Source organism: Phragmites australis, chromosome 5 (genome assembly GCF_958298935.1).
Source record: "Phragmites australis chromosome 5, lpPhrAust1.1, whole genome shotgun sequence".
In the NCBI taxonomy this organism is placed as follows: Eukaryota; Viridiplantae; Streptophyta; class Magnoliopsida; order Poales; family Poaceae; genus Phragmites; species Phragmites australis.
In genome coordinates this window covers 30831967-30849696 of record NC_084925.1, presented here as the reverse complement: position 1 = coordinate 30849696, position 17730 = coordinate 30831967, and the positions used below count along the sequence as shown (strand labels likewise).

Here is a 17730-nt window from a genome sequence, read left to right as displayed (position 1 = left end):
TTATTGCAGTTCTGTTTTCTTACACTATTAAGGTCAAGTTTCTCTGCTATGATATTTGGCATGTATATTTCAAAGCTTCTGTGCTCCTTTTCTGAAAGCTCTGGGTTCATGTAAATGTTTCATCAAATTGTGATGATCACAAAGTTCCATTATTTTTCTAGGGACATTAGTTGTAGAACCATATGGCAGTGTTGAAATTGCTAACGTTGCTAGTATTTCCTTCCAAACTATTCTGTATTTTTTTAGCATAATCCATTATTCTTTTCTACCACCTATAAATTTTGCAATCTTGTCAGTCCTAAAGTTGCTTGTTACCTGTTACTTTACTTTGTACAGAAAAAATAGTTCTTATTTAAGGATGGTTGTGAATGAACAAAATTGTTATGTAACATAATTACAAGGAGAAATTAACCAGTTGGTATCTATTATGTATAATCACAGCTCTACAAGAAGTTATGGTATTCGACCTTGTGATAAACATACAAGGTAGTACATTAGATATAAAAAGTTGAAAAATCTGGAGTCTACTATTTGCTGGGAAACCTTTTTCCTAAGCATGTGCAGGTGCCAAGAAAATTATTATTTACTCTTGGCAAATCTTGTAAAGTTCTGTTGGAAACTTTTGGAATCAGCTCTTCACTTGCAAAAAAAACTTTTCCGCTGATCAAAATTTTTTAAGTGATAATGGGCTGTACCACTTAAAATTTCTTATATTTCACAATCCATTCACATAAAGTACCCCAGAATCCTGGTCAAGATCAATGTATAGAAGATAGAGAGCATAGCACCAACTGGAATTGTGACCAACCAGGAGGCCACAATTTCACGAACTGTCTCTGCTCTGACTCTGTTGAGCCCTCTTGCAAATCCAACACCCATCACTGCCCCAACAAGTGTATGTGTAGCTGATATTGGCAACCCAAGCTTTGACGCAAACAAGACCACTGAAGCTGCTGCAAACTCTGCCGCAAAGCCCCTAGTTGGTGTTAGTTCTGTGATTTTCTTCCCAATTGTTGCTATCACCCTATAACCCCACATTGTGAGCCCTGCAACAATTCCAAAACCACCCCAAACAAGAACTTCAGTAGGTATGACTATCTCAGCACTGCTTGCCATGCCTTGAAGAATAGACAAAGCTGCAGCCAGGGGCCCTATGGCATTGGAGACGTCATTGCCACCATGAGCAAATGACATGAAGCATGCTGACAAGACTTGCATGTAACCAAATACACCATACACGATCTGCAATTGAGCTCCTGTGGGGCCAGCAACGTCCGAAAGAAATCCAACTTGCTGGGCATTTGTCTTCCCAGCAGATGCTATCTTTTCTGCTTCCGAAGACAGTAGCCCACCTAGCTGGTTTTGGATCACCCGACTAACAATGATGGCTCCAATTGCCCCGTAGGATACTGCTTGCAGGAGAGCAATGGAAAAGATCTTACTGAGAGGAAGAGCAGCAAATGAGATTGCAGTGATACCTGTAAAAACTGCAATTGGTGCTGCAGCAGCTGCAGCCTGGCCTGGATTTGGTGCACTGTATACAAACTGAAGTGAAAAAAGGTCAATTGAAAATCAACTTTTCATCTTGTCTGAAACAGTACTTTATATATATACATATGAATATTTATATTTGTTCTCGATGAGATGTCTGCTTAACTATTGATGTGAAGTTTTGTTTTGTTTTCCATTTAGCTTGTCGAATAAAGATAGTCAAATACTTACCCTACGTATGCACTTGTAAACAAGAAATGAGACTGCTGCACCCATCAAAGGAGAAATGACCCAGGATGAAGATACTCTAGCCAAGGAGCTCCAAAAAACTGCATTCACTCCTCCAAACACTAGCCCAAAGCCAACCATGGCCCCAACTATACAATGTGTAGTTGAAACAGGCCAACCATATGACGAAGCAACCTAAGAAACAGCACATGTTAATACTTAATACATGTAGATGATTATTTCTGCATAAATGCTAGTACCCTGCATTCTCAAGACCACAATATCGAACTCTTGGCAGATGCATTACATTTTGCTGATGATAGAAGGTATTTTAGGAAGCATGCTGTTTGTTTTGAATTTTCACCCAAATGTCACAACTTAATTGTTGTAGATGTTAATGTCAGGAATAACAACTTGTATTCAATAGTAGCCCATGGGGGCAATATATAGAGGACATGAGGAGCACAGGATAAGGACTCTAATAGCCTATACGTAAGAGATAAGGACTCTATATTCCTAACACCCCCTCAAATGAAGGCGTATGCAATAGCGTTGCATTTCAAAGAGGTGATACTAAGTAATATAATTAGAATAATACATCCAAAAACTGTCTCTTCAAAATCGTCGTAGAGTGGAGTCCTGTAATCCTGTCGAATTAAGCCGAAGAGTAGAGCTGTGATGATGACAACAAATGAATGCCCTTGGTTGAGAATTGCAACAAAGCGATAATGTGTAACAAGACAACAAAAGAAATTGTCACTAAGGCTACAAAAAGACTAAGATGACATAAGAATGCCCTAGACCAAGATGACGAGTAGCAAGACAACAAACAAGTGTCATTAAAGCTACGGAAAGATCTAGATGGCTAAGTTGCATCAATAGCGACGAGAAAGAAAATGACTAATTGACGAAAGAATACGTGGACTCGCACGACATAGACGAACTTAAAGAAAGACCATGACTCGGATGGACGCAGCAAAATTGCAAAGACACTAATACGAGACTAAGACACTAGATCCTAGCGACGCAAAAGCTAATCATAGCAAAAGAAGCTAAGCAGCAAGCACAAACGAGATCATGCCGAAACTCAGCAACACAAGCCTCTGAATGAAGCATAACATAGCGTAGAGGACCTACTAGCACCAGCAGGCAGCAACCGACCAAAGCATCTACTAACTCCTACTGCTACACCACGAACTGAAACAGAGCACGGTGGGACCTACGGGAGCACGTGGCTAACTAGATGGACCGTTCAGACCTCCGCCAGGCGGGTCTGAAGGACATTGCAAGCGCCTTCATGAGCATCAACATGGAGAAGCCGCGTTGGGTGAGGATGGGTCCCTGGGATGCGTACAACCTCTCCGACGAGCAGATCAAGTACGCCTGCATCGACACCTTCGTTTCCTTCAAGGCCAGCTATGGACTGAGGAGCCTCGGCGTAGTAAGGCGGCGATGTGCCGAGAGAGTAGACATGAGAGGTGCCGGCCTGGGCGGATCCGACCGTGAGGAACCGGATTCGGCGGTGGGGCACGCGGGCCAAGCGGTGCGGGAGGCTGGGTTGAGCGCATCCAGCGAAGAGGCATCGCGTTTCACCGAGCACGAGAGGTACTGCGTGGCTTGGGAGGTGGGCAGCGCCGAGCGCGGGGGGTTGGACGCATCACGGGAGCCAGGGCGAAGCTGTAGAGGGGGAGCCGACGGTAGGAGTAGGCTGAATCCAGAGACAGCGGTGGCGCGAGGGAGGCCGAATCCGGAGACAGCGGCGGCACGAGGGAGGATGGATCCGTTGCGGGGTGAATCTGATCCGGCGGGAGGTAGGAGGTCGGTGGCGACCGGTGAGGAAGAGCCGACGTCGGCCGGATTGAGGCGAGACCAGGGTCGCCTGGCAGAGTCATGCAGTAGATCGGATGAGCGACGTGAATAGAAGCCAACGAAGTAGATCTGAATGGTGACGGGAAGCCGACGAAGTAGATCTGAATGGCAACGAGTGGATTAGATCTACATCAGGATGAGTTGTTGTGTCCCTAAAAGAAAAGATCTAGCTGTGATAACATGTTAGGAATAACAACCTATATTCATTAGTAGCCTATGAGGGCAATATATAGAGTACATGAGGAGTACAGGATAAGGATTCTAGTAACCTATACGTAAGGTTTAATGACTCTATATTCCTAACAGTTAACACAATCAATGATGCAATGATACTGTCTTATTCCAGCACAGTTGTTGACTTTTATGTACTTGAGATGCAAGATTCCACCAACTTGTTCCTTATAAAAACTAATATTTGTGAATGTTGTCCGCTCAGTTACCTTAGTCTGTTGTTTGTGTTCCTTCCAAGTCATTTCAATTGATTAAGTCTATAATTGGAAATGAAATGCATACTGGTGATCCTAGAACTTACATGTAGATAAGCTAATCTAAAGATTGAACATATATGATTTTCGTATTAGAAAAGCTAAAACATGCTGCAGGTAGCTGTTATATTTGTTAGAAGCTTTCCCTTTTCAGAGTTGATATTGCTTACTATGGAAGATAAATGGTGCTGTGTAGTAGAGTTATATTTCGAAAATCTGTTTGAAACGTTCTGTATATAAAATCAGATAGATATTGCAGTTAGCTGCTATAATTTGTGCGGGCAACATCAACTAGCATATACAAGTGTAAAGTTGTATGATTTTGCCCTATAGGCGATGCAATTCTAGTATCATAGTAATCTCACTGATATTACATCCTAAATCTTCTTTCTTGCAGACTGAAACTTGAGAAAATCTCAGTAATTCTGGGATCCTTACAGGCACCACGAGACTGCATGACCTGACTGGCACGATATAGCAGGGCTCAAAAGGTTGATGACCCATTACCTGCAGCCATGTGCCAGCAGCGGCGAGGGAGGACAACAGTCCAGCGAAGAGCAGAGAGTCCTTCCCTTGGAAGACTGATGTTACCAGGATGCCCTTCTGCATGGTGCTGGTGACATGGGTGCCCATAAGGAATGCACCGGAGAACTCGAGCACTGCCGCAGTGAGTACTGCCTGGCGGAGTGTCAAGGCTCCGGATCCTACTGACGTCCCCATGGCATTTGCCACATCATTTGCCCCAATGTTCCATGCCATGTAGAACCCTGACAGCAGTGTAAGATATGCCAGTGCGCTCATTTTGAACGTCCCATGACAGACCAGTGAGCGCATCACCAGCGGCATGGTGAGGGCCACAAATGCAATCATCACAGAGATCGACATTGCCATCCGTGGAGAAATATTGAACGCCTTGGCCATCTCTGACAGCTCGCATTCCCCATTCTGCTCCTCAGCCTCTGCGGCATTGGCTTTCGCACTGGAGCCATCATCAGCGCCGGCAAAGGAGGATAGTGTGGCACGCGGAAGGCCCAGCTGCAAGCTCAGTGTCTTGGCAGGTGAGGCTTTAGCCAAACAGAAATACCGCGGACCATGAATGCTGAGTGGCAGCTGAGCAACAGGGTGACGGAGCAGGAGAGTGACAGCTGCAGCTTGCCCTGCTGCTCCAGTGTGTACTCGGGCAATGGAGAAGAAAGGAGAAGATTGAGACATGGAGTGGCAGAAGCAAAAGACAGGGATGAGCAGAGGAGCACCAAGAAAGAAGAGATGACATTAAGGGGGAGGAGAGGAGGAAGGGGAAGCGGTGGCCATAGGAGTTTGTGGGAAGAAGTGAGCATCGTTATGTGGATGGAGGGAAGAGCTTGGTTTCTGTGGTGGCCCCAGCCCAAGCTGAGGCGAATGGATGATGGGAAATAACGAGTGGTGTAAGGGGATATGATCAAGATTCCTGCCTAATCCATAACCTGGGGTCGCAGCTGACCGCCCGACTGTTTTCAGTTGCATTGTCTTGGCCTCCCCTTCCGTCCAAGCTTGTTTTCGAGGATCTAATTCTATGTCGCTATTGTTTCTCTGCTGTGCTAGCATGGCATTAGCATCTAAGGCTGCTGAAAATTCAAGGCTTCCGAGATATTTGCTGTGTTCCTTGGGTGGTTTCCTATCTGGCGCTATCCACCGTGCAGAAGTAAATGGAACAAGCACCATGTCAGGTCTTTTTATTTGCACTCCAGATATAGTGCTCTCTTGATACACATTTATTTGCACTCCAGATATAATGCTCTTTTGATAAACATATGGTGTATTGTTCATATTGTTACTGTGTGCAACTAAACTGTTAGATCCTCCATGGCCATAAGTATTTGCCAGCGCTGCAGAAGAATGTGCGGACTGAATTTTCAAAATATGTTTCCTCCCATAGGAAATTTGCTTGGACCAAATGTTAACATGTGAACAAAAACAGTTGTGGTCCGAACATAAGGTTTGTGGTCTCTCCTTTGACTTTTTTTTTTTTTGGTTTGCACCGTGATATTTTTTTCCCTTCCCATTTGGCGATCAGCATTTGGAATGCCGCTGGCCAAGGACCACAGAAAAGACGCAACTTGTGCTCCAGGCGGATGCTGAGAAGAATCATCCGGGGTCCTTGTCTTCGGATCAGGTATGGAATACTTGAGCTTGTCTTCTATACAGCTATACTCTGAACTGCAGGCAAGCTTCTTTTTTTTTTGAGAGAGAGGGAACTGCAGGCAAGCTGTGCAGAACACAACTTGGTCTCCAGGCTTCAGCATCTGTGATCCCAGATGGCCAGGGGCCAAGGGACGACCATTTCAATTTCTTTCGAGCCGGAAGGCAAGGCTGGGCCTGATCCAGTGCAGGCCTCCGGAACGGTGTTTGCCAGTGCCAGTGGGATGCCCATTTCAGTTTCTTATCATCCTTGTGTTAGGATGATAGGATCTGTTCATTTTTGCCGGTGACATCCAATTTCAGTTGGCCTCTATAAGCTACGTGCATCCTTCCTCATTGTATCACCTGGTCGCCGCCAGTCTTCTGCGGGACAATAAAGGAGAGATAAAAGGAAGAACTCTCACGCAGGATGCTTAAAAATCTTACTAACGATGTCATGCGAGTCAGCCGGGAACAGGGTGAGGGTCGACAATGTAGGTGCTAATTGTCATCCAGACAACATGATCGCTAGCCCTAATCGATGAAGACGTGTTAGAGCGGAAGCGTGAGTATATATATATTCGAGACAGATGATGCCATTAGGGTTTGTAGTTCCGTTGGGGAAGACCCGTAATGTGGTACCATACGTGTTGGGGAAGTGCTGTGCAGATCGTCAAGGACGTTATCATGTAGGCGCGGTGGACGACGTAGTGGTCGACGGTGTGGTGCTGTGCGCGATGGCAGCAGGGGCTTCGCTCCGCTTCAGTGCTCTGATGATCAACACCAACAGACAAAGCCGCCGGTGTCGGGCGTGATCAGGATGATTTTATCGAGGTGTCCCACAATATTAAGGAAGAAAAGGATATCGTTGTAAGTGTGGCACATCCGGTTGCACATGCTATCCCAAATATAAGAAATAATATGATTTGGTTCAGGCTTGAGAGCAGGATTCTGCTAAAATAAGTACGAGCGTGAAAAACTCTAGAATTTATGACATTTGGGCCTAAAATGGCTCGAGTTTTGTGAAACTTACGAAGAAATGTTGGGCATTCTCTTAGATGACAACATTCTAGATACTCCCTCTATTCTCAAAAAGATATGTTCAATGATGAATGCAGTTAAACTTTAAAATTTTTAACCATCAATATACATAAAAAATATTGAGATTTGTTACAAATGGTACTAATATATTGGTTGTAGAAAATACTTTCAAATGATAATATTTTCAATGAAATTGATAACAAATGTTTTAAAAAGTCACAATCAAAGATACATATTGAAGATGTATCAATTTCCTAAACAACAAGTAAGAAACAAGGATAAATCAACGATATGTCACTAAATAATTGTCTAATCCCTAATATATTATTCATTATGAGAATGACATGTGGAACCTAGATCCACATATTATCGACGCAACGATAACATATAAAGAACATGTCAAGTTATTTAGTGGCAAATCGTGAAATCTCCTCAAAACAACGGAGGTACTATAACCATGCCTCTGCGAAAAATGGCACAACTTTTTAATTTTTTCTATTTCGAAAAATAAAAAATATAAAAAATAGACATTTGTTTGAAAAAATACAAAATAGGCGTATGTCACCCTCATGTTTAAAAATAAAAAATGTTTCGTTCTCTTGCTCTTAAAATTCAAAATACTATCGAATTTATCATAAAAAATTCTAAAAAATTTTGGTGATGTAGAGGATACTATGATCTATCTCTAAAAAATTCAGATAAAGATATGATATATACAATGCAAAACAAAAAAGACAAATTTTATTATACTCAGTCTGACAAAAATATGATCTATACATTTTTTTATAGAATTTTTTCATGACTATTTCGATAATATTTTGAATTTTTAGATAATTGGAATGCTGTATTTTATCTTTTTTAACGTGTCGCTCCAATTTTTACAATATTTTAAATGACACTTATTTTTTCAATTTTTTATTTTCGAAATATAAAAACAAAAAAAAATCCGGCGGGATAGCCGCCTTTATAAAGCGCACGCGGCCCCCAGGCCCACCAGTCCACCACCCCAGAAAGCACACACCAACCCAGCAAAAACCCCGAACCCCTCCTCGCCCTCCTCACCTCCTCCGCTTGTCCGCTCTCGCCGAGATCGAATCCACATTACGCGCATGGATGGCATCGACACCCTAACCTCGAGCCCCTACGCGACGAAGGAGTAAAGTTGCCGAGGGGGGAAGGAGGTGGAGGTGGAGGCGGAGGGGCCTGGTGCCCGGTGCTGCATGCCAGATCGCGGTTGCCGGAGACTAGGAGGCGGCGGACTGTACTGCATGCCACTCCAATGGCCGCAGCTGAGGAAAAGGCGCAGGTCGCGGCCGTAGCCGGCAGCGCCGTGATTCCGGGGGAGGCCGCACCGCCCACCACCGCGAAGGCCTCGTCCAAAGGTACGCGTGATCACTGGCCCTCCCTCTGCTGCTGGGTTGCTGTCACTTGAGTATCAGTGTCGTCATTCGTCACGATGTTACCGTGTTCGCCGCTGGATTTGTGACACACTAATTCACGAGGCGCGTGACGATCTGGAGTCGTAATTAGTTGTGAATTTTGACGGGGATCAGGCCGTCATGGTAACTGTTACGGCAGGTGGCATGCCGTAAATGGATTTTGGGAGGGTAATAGAGGTGTCGGTGGTGTCGCTATTGATCGTTAATTTGCGATCACTTGTTAGGTTGGGCATGCATGCATGTGGACATGAATAGGATTGCAAATATTACAGCGGATTAATCTGAAAAAAAGGTTTAGTTCAAAAAAATCTGAAAATAAAGCAGCATCTTAGTTTGTGATAATCTGTTGAGCATGACTAACATCCTTGTGGACACATTTGTTTATTTACTGCCAGATATTAATAGCCCAGAGGGGATTGACGGCGCAGCACAATGTGAGTTGATGATGATGCCAAGATAAATTAATCCTCCATAGCACAGTCAGTGTTTACTAATAGGAATTGTATTGTTTTGCTCAAAGTTTAGATGTTCGGTGCAGTAATTTGTATTTTTTCTATTTTGAGATGTGACAGTGTGGAATATCTGGTTTTGGATAATGATGATGCGATGAGGGTGTGACACCGTTGTTGACTATTTGAGTTGTTGACTGTTTGAGTAACGGGACCACTAGAATGTTTTGTATGGACGGCGGCTCCACCAAAGGCAGTGTGATGATAGTGAATTACTCACCCACATGCAATGCACAATATGTGAGGGGTCCATGTAGGTTACTCTTTCATAGTTGCTTGCTTGCTCCAACATGCAGTTTTCTGATGTCTAACCATTTTTTTAAAAAAAAGCAATGGTACAACAATTTAGCAACCCTGAACCTAATATTATCAAATTACATTTCAACAAACAATAAAGAAGATAAGAATAATTCTCATGCTAGTTTTCCTAACTGAAAAAAATGTTGTCCACTTGATCAGAAGATAACTGGAATAGAAAGTTGGAGTATCTTTGTATGGAAAACTGGGAGCTTGGAGTAGTTGTACTTGATTGTAATTCCGATAGTTATGTCTGGCATTTGACTTGCTTCAACTACTTTTGTATTTGTACATGATCTTGTGTGGTGATTACTTATATCTGCGATTTAGATTATTCCATTCTCAAGTTTGTCCATGTAGCAAATAAAGAAGAGCTTTTGGCTTATAGTTTTTCAAGTTTTCTTTCTTATGTTTTTGTTGTCTTGCTTTTTTCCCCTTCATTTGTAATGAGAAACTTAGAAATAAATCAATGAAAACTGAAAGCAAAGGAAGATGGGGATCATCATGGGACAGTCATACTTTTTAAGAATTGTATATATACCATAGCATACGCGGTCAGCCCCTTTGATTTATCAATTGCTAGTAAGGGAGTCCAGTAGGTAAACCATAAGAAGCATGTGAAGCTATTGTGGTGGTGCAAATATATCCAGCAGCAAGGCTTGTAGGTTTATTTTATTTGTTGGTTCCAAGTGCATGTTGGCTGGTTTGCACGTGCATAATTCAGAAGTTTTTTTAAACGAAATAATGCAGAAGTTTTGGTAATTAGCTTCTTTGGTGCATACTTTACACTCTTTCCTCGCTAATTGAATGCCCACAAAACTCAACTGGCAAAGTTTTCCTGTACCAGTCTTTCCATCTGTCACGACATGAATATTCAGAAAGTCTAATATATCCTGTAGAATTTGAAGTCTATAACCTAGGAAGGTTATCAAAATCATTATTTACTTCATTGCCATGATTGTGATGTCTAGTATGGGGGAAAAAACATTGCAGGAATTCCAATCATGACGAAGGCCCCGCGAAGCCATCCTTTAGACCCATTGTCTGCAGCTGAAATTGCTGTGGCTGTAGCAACTGTCAGAGCTGCTGGAAGAACTCCTGAGGTTTGTCAACCTACTACCTTTCTCTATCAAATTACAAACACGTGCTTCAAATAAAGAGTTAATAATCCACTTTGCAAAATTATAGGTGAGAGACAGCATGCGCTTTGTTGAAGTTGTGCTCCTTGAGCCTGAAAGAATGCTGTGGCATTAGCTGATGCATACTTCTTCCCACCATTCCAACCATCCCTGCTTCCTGGAACCAAAGGTGAAAGGTGCTCCTGTTATTCCAAGCAGGTTGCCACCTAGGAGGGCCAGGCTTGTTGTCTACAACAAACGGGACCAGTATTTTAGTTGTAGAATTATCTGAAGTGCATGCTGCTACTAGGTTGGACATCACAGAGTTAAGGTTATATCATCAGAAGTTCTTCCAGATGTTCAACCTGCAATGGTATGTTTCTATAGATTGCTTGGGCACTGTATTTTCTTGCTTTTGAACATTTTATCCCAATCATTTTGAGTCCATTTATCACTTTATGACATGTACATTAAAAATATTCAGTAAATGATATGTCGTTGAATTTTAGTATTTACACAATCACCTCTTTTTGAATTATTGCTGTTAAATTGTGGCATCCGCCAATTCAAACACTATTGTTTATGACCTGCCTGAATTGCAATAGACTTAATATTAAATGCTAGATCTGATAGTGATGCGCTGTGGAAAATAGCATTATCTACTAATTAAGTCAAGTGCTAGGCTTAGTCTGATAGTGTTTGTCTGTTTTGCAGAACGCTATGGAACATGCTCATGCTGAATGTGAAGCTACTGTAAAAATTTACCCCCTTTTTATTGAAGCAATGAAGAAAAGAGGCATCGATGACATGGATCTTGTCATGGTAAATGCATGGTAAGCGAGATATAAATAATTACTGTAAATAAAATTCTATAAAATGTTATCTTCAAGCTCTTGTTGCAGTATAGTCTAACTTTAAACATGATTTTTGCTCCTAAAAAACAGGTGTGCAGGCCAATCTTTGTAGAATTGAAAGTGATAGCCCTATGGAGAATGGTTATGCACGTCCTGTTGAAGGGATCCATGTTGTTGTTGATATGCAGAATATTGTGATAGAGTTTGAAGATCGGAAGTTTGTGCCTCTGCCCCTGCCAAATCATTTGAGGAACTAAACTCTGGGGAAACACGAAGTGGTGTTGATCGAAGTGATGTGAAACCTCTTATTATCAATCAACCTGAAGGCCCAAGTTTCCGTATTAATGGCTATTTTGTGGAATGGCAGAAGGTAAAATGCTTGTCTAGTGTCTACCGATTCAATTGTTGATTCAATATTGTATAAGCCATGGTCTTGAAATTTTACTCTTTGTGACCAACTAGTGGAACTTCGGTATTGGCTTCACCCTAAAGAAGGTTTAGTTATTCATTCTGTTGCGTACATTGATGGGAACTGTGGACGTCGACCTATTGCTCACAGGCTGAGTTTTGTTGAGACGGTTGTTCCTTATGGAGATCTAAATGAACCACATTATCGAAAGAATGCATTTGATGCTGGGGAAGATGGGCTTGGAAAGAATGCACACTCTCTTAAGAAGGTTTAGTGTTTGTTTCCTGTAATGTAATCCGTTTTCATTTTATTTTTAGGGCCTATCTAGTGCAACTGTGCAAGAAACATGTGTAGTGCAAATTATCTAGGTTAGCGTGTTGGGTATCTAATAAACTTGAAATTTCCATAATATTTGAGACAGTCCTCAGTGTTATACACAAAGTACTCTATCTAGCCAAAAACAAATCTCGTTTCAGAATATATGAATATCCAGATCAACCATATGACAATGACATGAGTGGTTTTGTTTTGAAAAATACTTTCAAAATGTTATAATTTTACCGGGCTGTACAGAAATATTTTGATAAATTTTAGTGGTCAAGGTAATGGTTTGAATATTGCTAATCCTGGATCAAATGACAAGTAAACAACAATGTTGCTCAGGCGTTCTCATGGTGCATGATTGCTATGCAGATCTGTATTGGAGCATACATTTCCTTGGCCAAATAGGAGTATTTAGCTCACTCGCCAAGAAGGGACGGCGGTGTCCAGCTACGTACATGTCGCCATTAGACCTGAGCATGGGGTTAATAGTTTAGCCTCCAACGGCCCCCAATTGATAGGGGTAGATGATGTCCTTTGGATATGATCAATTAGCCAATGTGATTAGCGGTTATAATTGAAGGGACACCCCGTTAGGGTAATAACCCTTCCCAATAGGTGCCTTGCCATCCTTTCATTTGCTATAAATTGTAAACTCATTCAATCAATAAAGAATAAGCGATCATTGCATTCATTCTCTCTTAATCTCTCTAACTCTCTATTATGTTATCATGCACGCGCACCAAAGATGAAGAACAGAGGCCTTTTGGCCTCAAACTGCATCAGGGTAAGCTATGGTTCATCCACACTTACCTTCTCATGCAGTGGCATTGCCCACTGCTCTTCTTCATGATCTGCACGAGGGGCGTCGTCAACACCTGAGCTGGATGCACCATCGCCATGGTCTTCCATTCGCCCAGGGACGTAGCCGCCATAGGAGCCACTTCCACCATGGCAGTGGACACCATGGCCGCCGCAAACGCTTCTTCCAGGGGTGTCGTCGCCGTGGTCCTCGCCCCATTTGCCATCCTAGTGTCGACACGAACAATGCTAGATCAAGCCGCTCATCGGCCACCGCAAAAGACGGTGTCGTTATCCACCCTCGACTTCTGCGTGCCCTTGGCTGGTGCCCCACTCGCAGCCTCATGCCATTCACATGGAGCCCGACCACACGCACGACCGAACCAACACCTCCACTGGTGACTGCCAACGCGCCGAGGCATCCTTCCCAATGCCGATAAATGTCATGGCTCCACCAAGAGGGCCAAGCCACCCTGGCCGCATCGCCTTCACGGTGGTGGGCCTACACAACAGCAATGCCATCGCCTTCAGTAGCGGCAGGTCAGCAGGATTTGGCCCCAGTGCGAGCCCTTGCTCTGGGACACCTTCACCTGGCTTCATTGCTATCGAGGAACTCCCACCGTTGAGCCCGACTCGGTTCATCAACACAGTGGGCACCATGCTGCATGCTGTGGAGTCCCCACGTACTACGCCACCATACCAGACCTGGACCCCATCCCTGTTCCCGTCACAGAGGTCACCGATGCTTCAACGCCGCCGCCAGCCACTCCTCCTCCACGCCGGACCCTATGGATCCACGTCAGAGGCCAAGGCCCTCGATCCGTGTGAAACGGCAGTGATGCCACCTAGAGGAGGGTGACTAGATGATTTTTAAAAAAAACTTCGTCCCCTTTTACTATTTAGCCTAAAATTGCAACAAAAATAATCTAATAGATTTTTCACAATTGAAAAACCTAAATATGCTAGGCTTAACTAGTGCATAATCACCCTAAATAAAAGTGTAAGTTACAATTCTATGGTGACAAAGATTATTCAAATCTAGTAAAAGATATACATGAAAACTCTAATAGAAAATCCTGAAAAAACTGTTTATCGAAAGTTCTGAAATTACTGTTCATCAGAAGTTTCAGGTTCAATCCGGAACTTTTGAGTTCAGACAGAGAAAGAGCTTGAAACTGAAATTGAAGTACGCCTAATGAGTTATAGCTCAAACCAAATAAAGTTGTATGTTCCAAATGAAGATTCCAAGTAGATCTACGGAGAACCTACAAATAATTTCACATGAGCAAGTAGATCGAGCAAATATGAACAAATAGAAAGCAAGAACTCAAGAACAAGAAAACAAGAGAAGAGACACAAGATTTGTTTTCCGAAGTTCGGACACCTCATCTAGAGGTTCACACATCTCCGTTGAGGGGCTTGATCACACTTGAGTCAGGTCTCTCTCAACCATTTTTCTCGTCAAGCTCGGTCACGCTTGAGCTTGGGTTTCCACTCTTGATTTCTTCCCTTCTGGAGGTGAAATCGAAGCCTTCACAAACTTTCTGCGGCACACTACAATCTTGGGTGCTCACCGGCGCCGCCTAGGAGCTTCAAGCTCCAAAAGTAACAAACGCGATGATGAACTTCTTGCCGATGACTCGAGTGCTCAGAAATAGAGTTTAGCTCACTTGCACTCAAACTTTCAATCTCTCAATCCAACTCACTTTTCTTCTCAAATCTCACACTAAATTGGAGTGAGAAGGAGTTCTTTTGACTCTAGAATGTTTTTCTTTTGTGCCCCAAGCAACAACCCCTTCAAAAGGGGTGCCGGGGTATTTATACCTAACCTCCCAAAACTAGTTTTTATGCCCAAAATTCAGTACAATCCGGAACTTTTGGATTCTTCCGGAACTTCTGGGTTACACGAGCTAAACCCAACAGAGGACCCCAACCCAGAACTTTTGGGTAAACTAAAAATACCCAAATCAAGCACTCTGCTTGGAGCTCATCCGGAGGTTCCGAACAACCCAAAACTTCCAGATTTCACTCGGAACTTCCGAGTTTAGACAACTAACCCACTGAAAAATGACGATAACTTTTAATCACAAAGTCTGATTTCGGCGATTTTGGACTCTACAGAAAGCTTATTTAGAGGGCTACACATCTCAACTGAATTTATGATCTCAAAAATATTGGATCAAAACTAGGAACACTCTGAAATTCGATTCGGACACTTCTACACTTTTCGCACTGGACTCCTAAAGCAAACTCTCACTTTGGGTTGGTTAGAAACTCTTAAGCCTATACCTATACTTAATTTCAAAGAAAAAACTCGTTTGAATCACTTTGAGCCTTTGAATACTTTCAAGTATCGCTTCTTTCCTTCAAACTTAGAGGGTTGCCAACTTTTATATCATCTTCACTCTATCTATTATTGATTCTTCATGTGATTGATGTGAATCACTCGTAGCTTCCCATAACATCGCACGGTATTTGCTCAAAGCCTTCACCACCGCGTTGGTCCTTCAGCACCAAGCCATTTGCTTGTATTTCACCACCAAATGGTCCATCGCAACTAAGTCTTGCTTGCCTTTCACCATCTTGCCATAGAAAACAACTTTGTATCTGACAACTTCAATGAATTCACTTTATCAAATATGGAGTCTAATCTTTGTTTTTCACTCTTGGCATATTGGATTTCAATTCAACTTATAACTTTTTATGGATCCTAACTCACTCTCAAGTACAAAGCACATGGGTTAGTCTACATGGGTTAGTCTATAAAACATAATTGATAATTTTATACTTAAGTTACTTGATCTCTATAAGTAACTTAGCCTTCATGCTTATTGTCATTCTTCGTATCGAACCTAACTCCACTCATTTTCAAGCACATAGCACACGTGTTAGTCCATAAAACTTTATTAGCAATGGCATACCTTTAGTTACTTGATCTTCACAAATAACTTAACCTTCATTCTTTAAGCTTCTTCTTCTTATGAGCATTGCTAAAATCTCAATGACTTTGATATAATTCTTTGAACTTATGGCATTTCTCAACTAATTCATGCTTCATTATTTATGCATCTCCTATGAAATAACCTAATAATAATTCTCAATATAATTATTAGTCCATAGGTATTGTTATTGATTTACCCGAGCATCACTTAGAGCTTATTCATCTTGATGCGTATCTCTTCTCTATGCATCACCTATGGAACAACTTATTAACAATTCTCAATATAATTGTTAGTCCATGTCATTAATTACTAAAATCACACATAAGGGTTAGATGCACTTTCACCATGCACTTCGCACTGGCACCTCCTCCAAGCGTCAACGGCCTTGACTCCGCTGGTTATGAATCCTCGAAGGCACCGCCCACAACTGCCCCCATGACCCCTCCTATGCCTCCGGTCTGCTACCTCCTTCGCCGCACAGCAACCAAAGTGGAGAACCCCCGCCCCAGCTTTCGATAGGGGGTCATGGTCACTTGCGACCATACGCCTCCACATCGGGGCCCCTAACGGCAGCTGTGGATGCTACTTCTCCTCCTTCAACAAGGAGGATGTCACGTGCAATTGATGTGGCACGGTGGCGGCACGGTGAGCACCGATCTACGACACTTGTTGAGTATCTTCCATACTCTTGCTATCATTAAGATGAAGAAGTAGATGTCGACTACGTCGAGACGAAGGCGTGGATGAAGAGTAGAGTTAGTAGTCACGTTCGCACCCTAGCTGTCTGTGACTTTGGGTAGCTATTCCGTTGTGCTTCTGATGGCCGTTAGGACATATCTATAATATACAATATAGTTTGTAGACCTCTTCGGTACTCTGTAACCTTAATACTTTGTGTATAAAGTTTGACTATGATATCACAATTGTTGTATTATGTGTATCAGCTACTTGATCCAGGGACTGATACAGGAGACATAGGAGATCCCGAGAAAGGGGTCTCACAACAAGGTAATAGAAACATATGCATGTACTGACAAATGTCAGATTATACCTCATACTACTGTGAGATATACACCATTTTTTATAATTATCTTCAACGTGTTAGCTTCATAATTTAAGGTCTACACTATGTAATTCAGGTCTCAACTTGATTTTATAAATTTTGCATCATTAAAACATTACCATGATTCTTTAATTTACCCAAAGTGTAAATTCATTCAATTATTGATCTTTTTTGTAGGATAAAATATCCAACATTGAGTTCTACATACTCGAGTTAGATGGTTGTAACTATCTAACTTGGGCAATAAATATGAAGATAAGTCTATCGTCCCACAGACTCATAATAGTGATTAATCCTCCTCATAAAGGAGATCCGCCACTTCTAGATCAAATCAGGTATGGAGCTCTATACTTCATAAGGCACCATCTTCATCTAGATTTAAAATATGACTACTTGATGGATGAGAATCTATATGATCTATGAAACTCGCTCAAATAGCATTATGAACAGCAAAAGGTAGTCATACTACCCAAAGCAACACGAGTGGTCCAACATTCGCCTCTAGGATTTTAGGTCCATTGGAGAATATAGTTATACTGTTCACAAGATCTACTCTAGGTTACTATTCTGTGACAAAGCTCTCACATATGCGGAGAAAATTGAAAAAACTTTATCTACAATACTTCCTACCCATAGAGTATTTTAACAACAATATCGTGCAAGAAATTAACAACACTATTTTGAATTAATTCACACTTTACTTCAG

The 17730-nt window shown here is 42.2% G+C and overlaps 1 protein-coding gene and 1 pseudogene across 3 annotated transcripts; one reads left to right on the top strand and one right to left on the bottom strand.

Annotated features, from left to right (window-relative positions):
* Window positions 1-401: 401 nt before the first annotated feature.
* On the bottom strand, window positions 402-5532 carry LOC133919203 (inorganic phosphate transporter 2-1, chloroplastic-like). 3 transcript variants are annotated; one of them, XM_062363518.1, is made up of 3 exons: window positions 4512-5531; window positions 1723-1914; window positions 402-1545 (listed from the first exon to the last, which is right to left on the bottom strand). In XM_062363518.1, the coding sequence occupies exons 1-3, from the start codon at window positions 5283-5285 to the stop codon at window positions 727-729; spliced, it is 1785 nt and encodes a 594-aa protein (XP_062219502.1). In that variant the 5' UTR covers window positions 5286-5531; the 3' UTR covers window positions 402-726. The 3 variants fall into 3 exon arrangements, with proteins under 3 accessions (XP_062219502.1, XP_062219504.1, XP_062219505.1); XM_062363520.1 differs by having other exon boundaries at window positions 4581-5523; XM_062363521.1 differs by lacking the exon at window positions 1723-1914 and having other exon boundaries at window positions 4581-5532.
* Window positions 5533-8290: 2758 nt separating this feature from the next.
* LOC133917579 (diamine oxidase [copper-containing] 1, peroxisomal-like) lies at window positions 8291-12383 on the top strand (annotated as a pseudogene).
* Window positions 12384-17730: the final 5347 nt, after the last annotated feature.